Below are 15,685 nucleotides of genomic sequence, written 5' to 3' on the forward strand. Positions count from 1 at the left end.
AGTGTTTGCTTCTACTTGATTACACAGAGTCCAAGCTCCCTCTTGTGGTGACATGTTGTAATAATGTGCTACTCCCTGTTAAGGGTAGAATTCCTTAGTGATGTTCACAAAAAAAAACCGATTTTCTCTTTATATTCCTGCAGACAATGTGGAGCCTGAACTGCTGCACACTTACAGCCGCATTGATCCTTATGACACTTTGATCCTGTGTGTGCGAGTGGCTGTCCTCACTGCTGTGACTTTGACCGTCCCTATTGTGTTGTTCCCTGTAAGTTAAAACCCTTTGTGTTTTCTTCTCTCTATGTTTAATGATATGGTTGTGGTATTTCTAAAGTGAACTCTCTGCCCACAGGTGCGCAGAGCCATTCAGCATATGTTATTCCCCACCAAGTCTTTCAACTGGTTACGCCACTTTGCCATTGCTCTCATTCTACTCATTCTCATCAACATGCTGGTGATATTCGCTCCTAACATTCTGGGCATTTTTGGCATCATTGGTTAGTATACATGAAGCTGCAATGAAGGTGTAACTGTAACAATATACTTGGGAAGAAGACAGTAATGCTTTGAACTGTATGAGGCACAAGAGGGACTGATTTAGATACAGTATTACCATGGCCTTTTAGGCCATCATCCTGTTAATGTTTAAACAAATATTTTTAACAAGGGCCTGTCCAAGAAAAGTTATCATCATGACAAAGCTGTAGACAAAAGAAAAACAAATCTTCATCGTGCTGTTCTGTTAAACACAACTGTTTTGTTTCCAACTTCCTAGTCCCTGACACAAAAATAGTAAACAAAAAGAAAGAAGAAAATGACCAGTGCATGTTTGTTCGCAGAAAAACTGTTTGAGTCAATATTATTGTCACACTTTGTCCTTCATAGGTCAGAGGTGAAAGTTGAAAACATTGAGTTAAAGCACCACCAAGAACATCTTCAAAGCAACAGTTTCTGATTTGACAAACATGTGGATGCATTTAAGTACCCGTGGGATTAGAGCTCAGTTAAATACACACTCGTGCACAGAAACAGAAAAACAAATTATCCAGATGACGCAATATAGATGAAGCTGTTTTCAGCAGCCTAAATCTGTGAGTCTGTCCATGGTAAAATAACAATTAATTAACAATATAAATGTCCAATTACATACACTAAAATAAATGCTTTACATGTTGTTTATTGGTATTTTAACCCATTAAGCAAGGCTGGTTATCTCACTGATGTTTTAAATGTTTTATATTTTTTGGGGGATTACTCCTGCAGTTTTGTTCAATTAATCTGTTTTCTATTTTTAAAACCAGATTGAACTAATATATGTAGATACTTGTCACATTAATCTCTGTGAAATATTAGGTACGTGGTCTCGCAACATAAACTTTTTGAAATTGACAGGTTACCATGCCAGTTCTAAAGATCCAAATCCTTAAATCTCAGGATATGGTGAAACTTAACTCAAAAGTAATATGTTAAAAATGTAACTATAAATAAAAGAGAATACATTTATTTAGTGTGCTTTTTAAAAAAAATTTTTTTTTACAGATATGTATCTTTATATGTTTTCTGTAGATAGTCAAACAGCACATAAGCGTGAGGATGTAAAACTTGTTGAAAACAGATCAGTAGTATTTTCAAATATTATTTTATTTATTGTATATGGCTGAAAGTTGCAGCAGTAGGTTGACTGATGGTGTAACTTTATCACTCAGTCACTCGGCTTTTGACAGACATTTGCCCCGCAGTTACAGTCTGTTTAAAAAGAAAGCAAAGAGTTTTATATGTCTGTCATTTATGTTTCACTATGTTCGATTAAAACTTTCCATTCAGTGTTTTGTTTTTAAAGAGTTCTTACTTTTTAACCTTTCAGGTGCCACATCGGCTCCATGCCTCATTTTCATCTTCCCTGCTGTCTTCTACATCCGCATCGTTCCCAAAGAGGACGAGCCAATGACGTCCGTTACTAAGATACTGGTGAGGCAGATTGTGATGTAGTCTTGAACCATTCATTAGACTAATTTGGTAATGAAGCCTTTTCATTGTCAATCAGAATTCTTGAAAATTAAACCTGTTTCACTAGTGTGTTTTCCCTTCTTTCTTAGGCTGTCTGTTTTGCTGTTTTGGGTGTCTCCTTCATGGTAATGAGTTTGAGCTTCATATTGATTGACTGGACAACAGGGAGCAGTCGCGCTGCAGGAGGCCACTAGATGCTGCTCCAGTGTGTGTGTTTGTTCTTGGGAAAGGGGTACACAGAGCACTCAGTGTAAAGGGTGCACTATCACCTCAGTGGGAACACACTACAGGGCTGCCCAGCACAGGGCCTGGGGTTTGTAACAGTACAAAATACACTGCACAGTATGTGGTTAGGAATCACACTAGTATTGATCAAATTAAATTTACTTTTTGATAGTAACTTAACACATATCTGAACAAAAATAATTTTATAACCACATTTTTTTAAAACTTAATTTAACACAGAGAAACAGTAATGCAATTTATTTGAATAATAAGGAATGAACAGGGTCTTTTTTTTTTTTTTAATCCTGATCTATTAGTGCGACTAAGTCCATCAGTGACTGTCAAATGGTCCTTTCCTGTTGCTTCCTCCTTCTTATTTACTCACAAACAACTGCAGCTGGTACTGTACAGAAAAATAAAGCGTGGTTGTCTTTCAGGCTGAAGACAGGAAGTCATTAAGATACAGTATATGTAAAAAATAGCTAAATAACTTTAAAATTATCTTTATTATTGTTCGTGAGACGCACAAAAGAGGACAGTCAGATGATCTCAACCTGAACCGGCAGCAATCTGAACTGTTCATTATCATGTAATATAAGACAAAGGAGTGCTTTGAGGCCTTAGAATGCAGGTGACTTGTTCCCGATGCATAAATCAGTAAAGTTTCTTCACAAACCCTGGTGCCTTTTAGCATTTGGAACAAACACACAGTAAAGAAGTACATATTTATTTAGCTAGCTACTATATGTTTTTTTTAATTTCAAATGGACTATATTTAACATCTCTATATGATGACGTTAATTAAGTCAATATATTGTGTATGCTTTAAATTTATATTTTAGCTTACAGTATAAAGATGATGAAAAGTGTTACAGACTGACAATATTTAACATGTTTGATATAATGCAAAGAGTTTGATTTAAGGATTTCATACCTCCCTTTATAATACTTTCAACACATGTATAACAAACTGTGATCTTGAACAGAAACCAAGTGCAATTTAAGCTTACCGTAACAGTTCACAGGAGTTCATTACCCTATATACTTTTTGGTTTAAATGTTTCAGAAATAAAAAATGTACACTATAGTAAAATCACATCACAACACTTCATTGAAGTCATATGATGCTGACACTAACTGTGTTAAAAGAAGAGTTTCACATTTGATGTAAAAGGCTTATTAGCTTTCATGCTTCATTTTAGGTGAGAAGATTGGAACCACTTTCATGTCTGAGCTAAATGGAAAGCTACAACCATTAGGCTTCTAAAGTAAAGAGTGAAAAGGGAAAACAACCAACCAGGCTCAGTTCAAAGATTAAAAAAAAAAAAATCACCTACATTCACATTGAAAGCCCACTAGTTAACATGTTATATCCAGTTTGTTTGTTTTTGCTTGGCTAAACTAAGCGGTAGCACACTCTAGATTAATTTTAATTGCACAGACATGAGAATGGTATTGATCTCCTTGTCCGATTCTCATCAGCATGAAAGTGATTATGCCAATTTCCTAAAACATCGAACTATTCCTTTAAATCAGCCAAAATTTTGAATCCAAAAGGATGGGTTCATCCAAATTATATATAAAACAAAAAAAAAAAAAACCCGTACAGTATTCTCTACTTTTACCGGGTATTTAGCAATGTAAATAGGTTTGGTTGTACTATGGCCCAGGTTTTGAGATGCAAAGTATGTGGACACCTGAGCAACACGCATATCTCAAAACATATACAAAAAACCCACAACTTTGAGCATGACTCAATACCAAGATAAGATAACCTAGTTTATACTTTTTAATTGAAAATGGGTAAACCCAACTTTTAAATCAAACTCTCTGGTTCAAACAAGACCTGGCCTAACAGAATGTTAAAAAGATGAGCCCACTGGTGGTCTTGCAGATTTAAGTGCATTCATTTAATGATGTGTTGTTCTGAAACAGTGTCTTTTGGCTTTACTGGTTTGTAGTATTTTGATTAGTTTTGTTGACTCTTATAGACCTGAGGTTAATGTGTTGCATGCTGGGTTTTTTTGTCCAGTTTATCCTGTAGTTTGGTATCGTGAACTGCACAGTAACACAGATTTTCCTTCCAGCACTGTCATGTATAGATGTTATTATAATACTGTACATTTGGCATCTTATAGTTAAGTGTACTGGAGCCCCAATCTGTGCTGTAGTCGTACTGTATTAGTATCATGAAGCCCAACTTAAAAGGTTTGACAATAAATAATGTTACATCATTGTTTTGATGTTCAGTCAGTGAAGACATAGATTTGAGGTGTGTGGACAAATATGTCAACATTTTTTAATCCTTCAGAGTGATTTTGAGACACACAATAGCACAAACAAACTTCATATGAGTGTCTTTTTTTTTTTTTTTTTTTTTTTTACAAAGAACATCATTTCTTTATACGGGAAGATGCCGTCGATCACAAATTCACAACTTTAAAATCAATGCAATATATATATTGATTTCAAAACAGAAAATGTTATGAGAAACACTTGCTATTTGTACCCAAAGATTGATTTTTATATTGTATCACAACTCTCAGGCTGAAGAGAAGTTAAGTGTAAATCCTCACTTATCTAATTTTATTTATATATAACTCTATTCTGTGTTTGGCAGTTCTGACTCCCGATGAAGGTGTTTTAACAGACTAATTCCAAGCAACAGCAGATGAAATAACTAGTCCAGGTGTCATGCTCCGTCCCTTGCTTTTCCATGCGTATTCACAGTGCCTGTTGTGGTGTAAATGAAGGTTTGGTTTTGTCATGTTTCGTGAACAAATCCTCCTTTCACTTTAAGGGATCATGCCAAAATAACAACTGACTACCTACTGCTTTGAGATGCCTTTAGCTTTTAACAGTTTTATCACCAGACATATATCAAATATGCATTTGTTGTGTATGTAAACAAATCTGTGCGATATTTTATTATAGTTGTTGTTCAAGATGTTAATCTATGGAAATAACATGACTATAAATAAATAACAAGGTCTGTGAATTTTGGTGAATAAGACTTGACGTTATATAAATAATGTATATAAATGCAAACCTTTTATATTTGTGATGCATATTTACAGTAGCTTGTAAAGTGTAAATAGCAGGGACAGCTTTAGTTTGGCAATAAAATAATTGTAGATGTTTTTAGATTGTCTCAGTTGTCATCATTTCCCTTTTAACTCAAACAAATTCTTATTTTGGCAGCACATTTATCTGGCTGTTAAGTGTTTTAAAGCGCAACTTGACTAATCTGCCAAACTTCAGTCATTTTTCTGTGTGCACTTTATTATACCATGTTTATCCCCAAAGATCCACACCTATTTCTGTATATGGCTTTTAAAGAGAAACTTATCTATACCTATTCAATGTTCGTATCTGTCCAGACTATACTGTGTTTACAAAAAAAAACTAAACCCAAAGTGTTGGTCATCACGATCCCCCAGGGCTGACATTGTTATGTCAACACACGGCAGGTTTTTATTGTAACACGTCAACACTAATTTGTTTATGGTCACAACTGCTGACAAGCTGAGTATGCTTGTGTATTTCCAATACCTCTGCTACTATAATGTAAAGTTTCTTATACATTTAAACCAAATGTAACACCTATAATATCTTCGAGCAGAGGTCTTCAACAGGGGGTCCGTGATCCCTAGGGGGTCCGCGGAGGTACTGCAGGGGGTCCGTGGAATTTTTGGTTTAGAAAATTTTTCATATTTCTATTTCTTCCCCACAAAATTAAATATCTTTAAATACACATTAACATGAATCCAACATATTGTAGCGAATGAATAAATGGAGGCAGAATATATTCTCTTTCAGTCAGAAATGCACACATTCAGTGGCACACAGCAGCTCTCTCAAGATGGCCACCGGTTCACTCACAGCGCGACACTAGCCTGGACCTGTCCCTCCAAGCCTCCTGCACTCCTCCAGTTTAATATAAAACACAATTTTAAACAACATATATAGTAAGGGGTCCCTGCTCCATCTCTCTATCAGTTTGGGGGTCCTTGGCCTGAAAAACGTCGAAGACCCCTGTCTTAGAGGAAGAGCTATGTCCACTTGGAGGCGCTGTTTATCAGCTATTCTAACCGGCCTTCTTATGTGCCAAGGTAAGGTATTTCATAAACACGTGACGCAAACACTCATTAGCCATTTTAACAGCACACCCTGGAGCTTTGTGTTCATAAAGCGGCCGCTGCGTAGTGCACTCAGTCACCACAAACCGCTCGGTCCGCTGTGCAACGTTGTATTTGTAGCCTCGGGGTCCGCATCCACGAGAGATGCAGAGGAATGAAGCTGGCACAGCGCCCACTGCAGTCTGAACATTGCACTCCTGAAATCACACCTCACTGGCTTCCCCGTCCAATTGGTTCCACACAATCTACCGTGGAGAGCACACCTGCTTTAATTGGACTGTCGCGACAAGTTGCTCAAGTGACGTCGGTGCGAATGGTTGATGGGTTCCACTTGTCACAAGGATATGAGGATTTGCGCGCGAGCCTAATTGAGCACAGAACCCCCCCCCCCCCCCCAAAAAAAAAAAAAAAAAAAAAAAAAAAAAAAACAGGACTGCAGCAACCGCGCCGCGGAGGGACGTGCTGCTCACCAGGCCGACAAGACGACGCGTGAGGCAGCGTGCCGCGGAGCAGCGAGCACAGGCATCTCAGCCTGTGGATGGGTGCAGAACAGAGGGCTCTGAGCGTCTCGGCATGGACCACATGGAGTTTTAAAAAAAAAAAAGGAAAGACGACTGATTTGAGTGCTTCGTTCTCGAGCGTCTAGTCGATCAGCAGAGTAGGGCTATTGACTTTTTACGCTCGGAGAAAAACTCTCGAACAGACCGTTTTCTCTCAAGAAGGCAGTGCTGGAAGCAAAAGCTGCTCCGTGGTTATTCCTGGCATTGGCAGCCGCGTTGAGACCATCGCAGCACTAACGGTGCGCCCCTGCGTTCGGATCCATGGGTTGTACGGTGAGCACCGAGGATAAAGCTGCCGCGGAGAGGTCAAAGATGATTGACAAAAACCTCCGAGAGGACGGGGAGAAGGCAGCCAGAGAAGTGAAATTGCTTTTACTAGGTAAGTTAGATTTCTCCAAGAATTACGTTAAGAAACTCAAAGTGTGTGGGAGAGTGTGTTGCAGCGGAAAAGAAATCTCTCCACAGTTTTTGGAGTCAAATTCTTTTAACCCCGATTAAACATAACACAATTCACTGATTAAAAAAATAATAATAATAATAATAATAAAGCAGCTCAATAGGCTGCTGTACTGAAAACATTAAAAAGTACGATTTCTGCAAATAATGCAGCATGAAACTTAAGTTTGGACATCAAATTATATCACAAACCTGAAGATGTGAAACCACATATCGACAGAATTGAATCTCTACCCAAGACAGGGACCTATTATCCACCATACTGTATTAGGGACAAGCACAGAAAAGAGGCAATTGAATTGTCAAATAGTCAAATAGAAACACAGTCTTTGTTAATAATAAGACTGAACAACTTGGGAGATAAGTCGGATGTCATCATGTCAACACTGCTGTGAAGCTTCTCAGAGCTTGGAGCTGGCATTTTCCCCAGAAAGCCTAATTCAATATATTAAACCCACAGACCAGGACTAAACATTAACAGGGTTTCATTTCAGCTCTGATCCTAGATACACATCAGCTGCCTCTTACAAAAGGAATACAACAAAACAATTCACATTTAATAACTGAGGAAAAACAGTTTCTATGAGATAGATTATGGAGCTTGATATTGCTATCTGTATGCACACACACTCCCACTCATTACCACATTCTCACTTCCTTTTGTCCATTTCAGCTGTCTCTGTTTGCCATCGTCATGCTTTTGATTTGTTGTTCTCCTTCTCACCAAGTGAACACACAGCTCAAGTTAACAACTGACCCGGATTACATTATCAAGGGGTTTTGTCAGTGTGTGTGTGTGTGTGTGTGTGTGTGTGTGTTTACATGTCTTTTGATACCTGTGGACCAAAAACGTTGCAAGGACATTTTAGGGTTCAGGCTAGAATCAGGTTTAGGTTAGGGTAAGGCTTGTGGTTAGACAATTAGTTGTGATGGTTAAGGTACTAGGGAATATGTGCAGTGTCCTCACAACTATAGAAAAACACACGTGTGTGCGTGTGCGTGCGTGAGTGCTGGAGGGAGAGGCTGGTAGCTTCTAGAAGTGTGTTTCTCTAAAAGTCTGTGTGTGCAACAATAGAGCTGCTGTTACAGTAAGGTGACTGTGGACTGACATGCACTGTGAGCCCAACAAAAGTGACAGCGACTAGTTCAGCATCAGCAGAACATCGTTTAAGGAATTAAGAAATTAAATTAGAGGTCTAGGGCATGGAGCCCACAGTATTTCTGAAGACATTTTGAATTGTCACATTAAAACAAGTGTGTGTGTGTGTGTGTGTAAATCATGAAATTGATAATGGCTGATTGCAGTTTCAGGGTCCTGTTATTGTGCTTTTCCTACCATGAAAAGTCAAAACGTCTGTCGATTAAAAAGGTATATTATGATTATGCAGTGGTTATCATCAACCTTTTTGAAAACCGTTTTGCTCTTTTATGCAATAAACATTTTCTTAGAAACAGATGCTACATATGAGGTTAGTGACCACAAGACCTTTTTAGTTTAACAAGATATATTTTTTTTCAATTACAATATTAACAGAGTAGGGGTGGTCACATTTTTTCCAAAAATTATATCTGAATGAATATCTTTCGAATTCATTCGTAGAACCCAAAATACTCACGTGCTGCTTCTCGGATGTTTTTGTGTTGTGATTGTCCCCTCTGCACTGCTTTGCTAGCTAATGTCCTCAATTCTACCTTCATCTAATCAACAACTAATGATCATATCGGGACAAATAGGAGCTACAATAGGTCACTCTCATGGTGATTTGTAAGAGCTCTGCTGGCATGGCAAACTTATTTCAAACGGTCTGCTGCGCATATAGACGGTAAATCTTGAATTCAAACGGGTCATTACAGTTCGCATGTGAAGTATGTTTCGAACAAATGATTGAATTTCAAATAAAAAAAAGTGACGGCCCTTTTAGAGTGTATGAAGTTATTTGTGTGTCTTTATAGGAAGACAACTTTTTTGAGAGCAAATTTCTTTCACCGCAATCAAAAATCAACTTTGTAAGTCAACATTTATGAACTGAGAATATAATTATTTGCATTGCAAACAAATTTGCTCTTTCAGTTTTGTTAGTTTTGCTCATAGAATTCAGAATTCTGCTTATCAAACCGGACTTTTTGGTTGCAAAGCAAAAACCTTTGCGAGTTGCGTTGCATGTAGTGGACGGGACATACGCTGGTGGAGGAGACGGGGGTTTCTATTGGTGGTTTGACTTAGAGCCACACAGTATGGCTATAGACAGCGTGTGTACAGCCACGCTGTGTGGGCTCAGGTTTTTGCTTCACAAACAAAAGGTTTTTGATTATTTGTGTCCGACAAGACAACAAAACATAAGCTACATTGTGGTGTCACAACAATCTGAAGATGTGTGTCCAATGTCATTTCTGCGGTCATTGGATCTGTCTACTTTGAGCTGCACTACATTCTCTAACAGTCTGCATCTGGACCAACAAACTGGCAAAACAACATTAACATTACACTAAATAACAACAAAAAACCCTGTCTGTTGGCACATGGATGAAGAGTCACATCGATGTACTTCAGAGAGCTAACAGCACACTTGACCTGATGGTGTTTTAGACCAGTGTAAATATTTGATAAGCTTTCCAGAGGAATTAAGTCACACAAATTTGGACAAAATGCTACAAAGTGGGTGGAGTGACTTCCTGGAATGATATTGTCCTCCTAGGAAGTCACTGCACAATTTCAACCACAGTTTCATATTGGTTTCTGTAAGGAATAAACAAACAAGGAGAGACCGATTTAATTAGTGAGCTTGAGAAGTGCCGATTGTTGCATTTTTTCCATTTTGTGCAGAGCCAGTTTTGCAGTTTACCACTTTCCTGTATATGGTATATTCTCATCAAAATCTTGGCCATACAGTGAATAAGTTTACTTCCCTTAATTGTTGAAATATTCCTTTAACCCATTACTTTAAAAAAAAAAATATTATTATTGCTGTCCTTTTTGGTTATGATGGAAGACATTTTTTGCTGGGATTAAGTTTTTTAAGCAACATTTACTCTTTACCTGATGATCTGCTGTGAAACCTCAGCTGACTTACACTACAAAATCGCCGTTTTTCAAGTTTTCGCTGCCTCACCAATTATTTACCCTCCATCATGATATAATTTCAGTCCCTCGGGGCCTTTAGAAAGGTACTAACAAAATCACAAAATTTAAATAATCTGACGATGAGGTTGCTGCTGGTCACCTTTTTACTTTAAAGTTGAGCTGAGGACACAATGTAGACAACATAATGGCTCTGTTTGTACCATTTCTGTTTGAGAAGGGACAGACTTGTCCTGGCAAAGACCAGATAAGTCACTTGACAGCCACTGAAGCATAAAAGAGTGTGTATAAAGCTTCTTTAATGGCTCCACGGCACTTGGCCAAGTTTTTTTTTTTTTCAATCATGAGTTCTCGGGGGAACTAAAAAGCCCACTTTTTCTTTCTTGCAAAATTAATAAATTATTTTGTTGACTTGAAAATCAATGAGATATTTTTATTTTCATCAGTTTAAAGACTAGCTCATTGTAAATATCTGTGAAGACTCAGGATGGGCAGTCAGAAAAAAATTATATGGTGAATAACAACGAGCCCATGGTGATGAACATTTAGTTGAGCTGTTGTCTGACATTTTTCTAACTGGCTGGGCTGATGCAATTAGCCACAGTTCTGAAAAGGGCTAAAAACGTTTCAGGTCCTCAGGAAACTCTCCACACACCACTTTCAGTGTTGTAATGAAAGACTGATTTCACCATGTTGCGCCATACTCGAGACCTCTCTGTGTGAGTGTCTGACTCAATGGCACGTCTTTATCAGAGCTGGAACCAGGAACAAAAACCCAAAGTTGCATAAATCTGTGACGCAACACGTGAAGATCATCACTGCTTCACATGTAATGGGGAAGCAGTTTGAAACATCAGTACTTCTCAGGTGCTCATTGCTTTGATGTTGTGAAGTAAAACTTGTAAATAGCCTATTAAAGGTCCCAGGCTTGGTTTCAGACCAGGGGGACTCATTCAATTCTGAGATTCATTGAAAGACTTTCCAAATTAACGGTTGTTTGTACATGTGTTAGAAATGATCTGCAAAGCACAGCATTAATTTTAAAGCCATTCAAAATCACATTAAGTTTTCACTAGTAGACCGTTCATGCTTTATGATAGATAAATATTGCATTTGCAACTTTACTAAGCATGATCATTTTATGCCTTTCACTTCTAGCATTTTTTTTGTTTGTTTTTTTGGAGGATTATAGATCCCCCCCCCCCAGAAAACATGCAGGGTATTTGTAGTGAGTTGGGACTGCCATCATTTTAGACTGCGGGAAAAACCTCCAAACAAGGCATAATTAATTTGCCCCTGTAGCTTGAGATGTGAAAGCAAGGGCAAGTAAAGTCAGAGAAGCACTCATTGCTGCTGCTAAAGCTTCATAAGGTCATTTCATCTTGTGTTGTTTACATAGTAAGAAAAGTTTATAAGGAGAGAACTTGGTGAGCAAATTAAAGTGAAACTGTAAAGGTATAGGGGACAAAGATGAGATTTTGGAAAGTAAGAAGAACACGCCATCAATTAAAATGACACCATTACATGGATCAGTAACAGGATACTTAAGCAAATCATGCCAACTGTGAATAGTACTGAACAAAAAACATAGACATGTAAACATGGGTTTATTACCATTGACTATGTTGAAGCAATATGATCAAATTTAGCCCCAAAACCATCTTGTTTTGCCGTTTAAAATTATGTATGTAGGTTTTTTGATACTATTATTACTTAGAATCGCAAACATTTTAGATTTGGAGCTATCATCTGTTACATTAGTGATCTAATTATTATCTCAGGGATTTCATATTAAAACGTATTTCAAAGGGGAAGATGCTGCCCATTTTGACAGGTAGTTTCTGTTTCTCAGTCTCAACTATTTACTCAAAAATGTTCAGGAGGGTATACTTTTTATTCTATTTTACAACTTCATTCCTTTGAACCTCACTCAAATCAGCTTCCACTGCAGCTATATCTCTAATTCCCTCCTGAGGCAGACAATAATAATAGTGCTTCACAGACATTACTCACTTCTCATGGCAGAGAGAAACACCCAGGGTGAGACTGTCCATCCAGAGATGACTACTTCACAACTAGCCACATGTTCAAAGAATATACTTATGTACTGTTTGTCATGTTTCTGGTGAATACCACTAAGTCCTCAGTAAGTGCAGGTGCATTTACTCTATGTGCTGAGCTAGCAGGAAATAAATCCTAACTGCAGTCACATGTAGGATACAATTCTTACTTTGAAGTCAGTTTTTCACCTTTGCTGGTGGTAAATGAGACGGGTTAGTGGTGAGTTTTGTCTTTTTAACAAAACAATGTCCAGTAATAAACTGTTTTTGTTTTTTGGGTTAGTGCCATAAGAGTGACTTCACATCAGAAGCAATTTTAAGATTTTCCCCAATGAGGCGGCTTGGCTCAGGGTCGCAATGGACCAATGGGCAGGGGAATGGCACATCTTTTAGGCCTTGTGTATAGTGTGTGTGCCTGACTTTGGAATCATGAATGAGATCATGTCTGGGGCACTTTGTCAATGTGTCTGCTTTGCTTGATGAATTGGGAAGTGAGTGCTGAATATTTCCTGAGGCAGGATGATGGTTTATGACACCCTGTAAGAGTGTTATTTTGGTATTTGTGGAAGTGACAATTCTACTCATCAGATTCAGGCTTATGTGTTTATGACTGTAGCTCCATGTCCAAATCTGCCTCTGAAAGATTTACCCCCTCTTCTACAATATACAGAGTTACAATGAGTTTTTAGTGTTTTTAATACTGCATTTGTACTTGGTGCAAGGAATAGCAGCAATGTGTTTCAGCCATGCCAGGTATGGGTGTGGACTCTGAGGGTGTGCGATAACTTGTTGATGTAATTATTCCCCCTTATGATCATAGCTAAATCTCTGACTCAGTTTGTTCAATAGCTAACTGCTGTAGTGGTGGTGCTCAACCATAGAGCACAGCACTTGAAACCAAAAATCCTAAAAAAAAAAGCATGTTAAAAGAAACAATGATAGTAGACTTGTCTATTGTAGTGCAGATTACAATAGCATGATAAAGCTAATTAGAATTTGTCAATATTCCATGGAACAACTGAATAATTCTTTAGATCATTGTGTTTTCTTTTTTTCCAAATCATTAACTGAGCATTTTATTGGGAACGCATATACTGTCTGGTGCAATCCAACAGCTCTACCATAAACCATTGTATTTACAAAGCCTACACATTTTAAGTTTTTGTTGTCATTGTCAATGCTATTTTGACTTAATGCTTATTATTGAGGTACTGGACTGTAGTCTCTGTAGTTTATTCTCATAATGCTGGATTGTGTAAACTATTTTAGAGGAGAATGAATTAAGATAAATTCCTCATATCTTTGTTACTTTGAAGTAATTTACAATATGTTCTGCACCTTCTGCCACCACAAGAGGAGGAAATTTATCTGGCAACTTTGATACTTGGTTTTGTTAGCCAACAATTTTCTGCAGTCTTTGAAGTTATAATGCACATTTTAGAGGAGAGATATGTTTAACTAAGCATATTAATCACAGCTCACAAATACATGCAAAACAGTCCATTTTAAAGTCCATTCTCAATCCTCATTTTTTTTTTTTTTTTTTTTTTGGTGCAATGACAAACCAGATCCTTCCCCATCTTTAATTTTTCTATCACATTTCCATTATCAGCCTTATTAATTATTTAGGAAACAGCTTTTATTGCTTTTGCTCCTTGTCTTTTCATGACACTCATCTTCTGTCATACAGTAGGTGAAGATTGCAAGTATGCCACAGCAAGCAGCAAAGCCATGTTGGGACTGAGTCATCAACATACTACCCGTGACAACGTCAGCCATTTGATCTTAGTTGCACTGGACTCCAAAGCCATTGTATGTAGGTGGTGCAGTATGTAATTGGTGTGACCTTGACCTCTTAATTGGTTTTGTGAGAACACTCAAACATTATGGAGCGTTGGAGGGAGTGATGGAGAGATTTAAAATGAGAAGAAGAGATAATTGTGGAGGTAGAAGATAATGGAGAAAAAAGGCTTTGAAATATTTGTATAAAGCTAAGCAATTACCTGGGCAACAGGCCAAAAATACAGACTGAGAAAAGACAACTTTACAATGGTCAAATACATTAAGATGTATTGACTTTGCATACATACGTTTGGCAGAAAACAAGGTTTAGAGAGTTAACTATTATCCAATTATAATTGCTATGCCAAAGCACAATCCTGAGTACATTCACAAAGCAACAGCACTAAAAAGTAAATCTGTTAAAATTAGACAAAGTATAAACCTTTTTTTAATTATTATTCTGGGTATGAAGCTAAAAAGATTATTAATTTTGCCGCTAATCAGTAGTTTAGACTAAAAGTTTAGTGAATTTACAGGAATGCCCATCACAAGGTACCAAGATCCAAAATGACATCTTTAAATTGTAGGGCAAGTTGGAAGCTATTGAATGTTTGCCATTTTTATGTGAATACAATAATTTTGTTTTTTTTCCGTTGATTTGTCTATCGACAATTAATGATGTGATCAATTCAGCAGGTTTGACATTACTGAAGGATAATACATTAAACTGAACAATGTTTCCTGGCTTGGTAAACAAACACTGAAACAGGACCTTTGTAGATCGATTTTAAATGGTGTTCCCATTGGAGATGATTTTCAGCTTAATCTGAAAGTAGGTGTGAGGAAGTAATCGGCATTGAAAAATATTTATTTTAAAGGGCAGGTGGCGACAGGAAATGTAACTGTGGTCAGATATGATTTATTAACCTGTCTACGAACATTCTTGTGTTTATTATAGGCTTTCTTGCCAGAATTTGTTCACTGATATGATCACAACTTCCTAGACAGGAGAACAAATGGGTCTCTCTCTGTCGCTTCACATGTTTCAGATTTTGGTTGAGGGAGACATTACTTGAATGGGATATTGCAACCACCTATCAGTCTCACAACCTCAAATGTCCTAGGATAGATAATAAAAGTAGAAACATAATATTTCAAAGTCCTTTATTCTGTTGCAGTAGTAGACTCAATTTAAATGGTGTTTATGTAGGCTGTTTCATACATGTACTGTAGACATGAAATCACCATTTGTAGTAGCAGGAAAAAAAAACAAGAAGAAGCCATTACAACGTGACGTCATTTGATGGCGATAATCAGTCATTAATTCCAAATGAGAGTTAATTATGGATGCTAATAGATGAGCTGCTCCCTGTGGCA

General features: G+C 37.5%; 2 protein-coding genes across 6 annotated transcripts in view; both read left to right on the forward strand.

Moving 5' to 3' along the window:
* slc38a3b (solute carrier family 38 member 3b) overlaps nucleotides 1–5,372 on the forward strand; it is a 28,690-nt gene extending 23,318 nt beyond the window's left edge. For both annotated transcript variants that reach the window (XM_069690730.1, XM_069690731.1), the window contains 4 exons: nucleotides 144–268; nucleotides 353–497; nucleotides 1,865–1,968; nucleotides 2,097–5,372. In XM_069690730.1, coding sequence (XP_069546831.1) covers nucleotides 144–268; nucleotides 353–497; nucleotides 1,865–1,968; nucleotides 2,097–2,201 — 479 coding nt within the window. In that variant the 3' untranslated portion in view covers nucleotides 2,202–5,372. The remainder of the gene's footprint in view (nucleotides 1–143; nucleotides 269–352; nucleotides 498–1,864; nucleotides 1,969–2,096) is intronic.
* Nucleotides 5,373–6,610: 1,238 nt separating this feature from the next.
* The window catches only part of LOC138616439 (guanine nucleotide-binding protein G(i) subunit alpha-2), a 42,610-nt gene continuing 33,535 nt past the window's right edge, over nucleotides 6,611–15,685 (forward strand). For 2 of the 4 annotated variants that reach the window (XM_069690735.1, XM_069690736.1), the window contains exon 1: nucleotides 6,611–7,310. In XM_069690735.1, the coding sequence (XP_069546836.1) occupies nucleotides 7,193–7,310 (118 nt within the window). In that variant the 5' untranslated portion in view covers nucleotides 6,611–7,192. The remainder of the gene's footprint in view (nucleotides 7,311–15,685) is intronic. The other 2 variants (XM_069690733.1, XM_069690734.1) reach the window with 2 other exon arrangements.

Source organism: Brachyistius frenatus, unplaced genomic scaffold, assembly GCF_029030835.1.
Source record: "Brachyistius frenatus isolate BFR_SWC_R1_liver_20210118 unplaced genomic scaffold, ASM2903083v1 Contig_10, whole genome shotgun sequence".
Lineage (NCBI taxonomy): Eukaryota > Metazoa > Chordata > Actinopteri > Embiotocidae > Brachyistius > Brachyistius frenatus.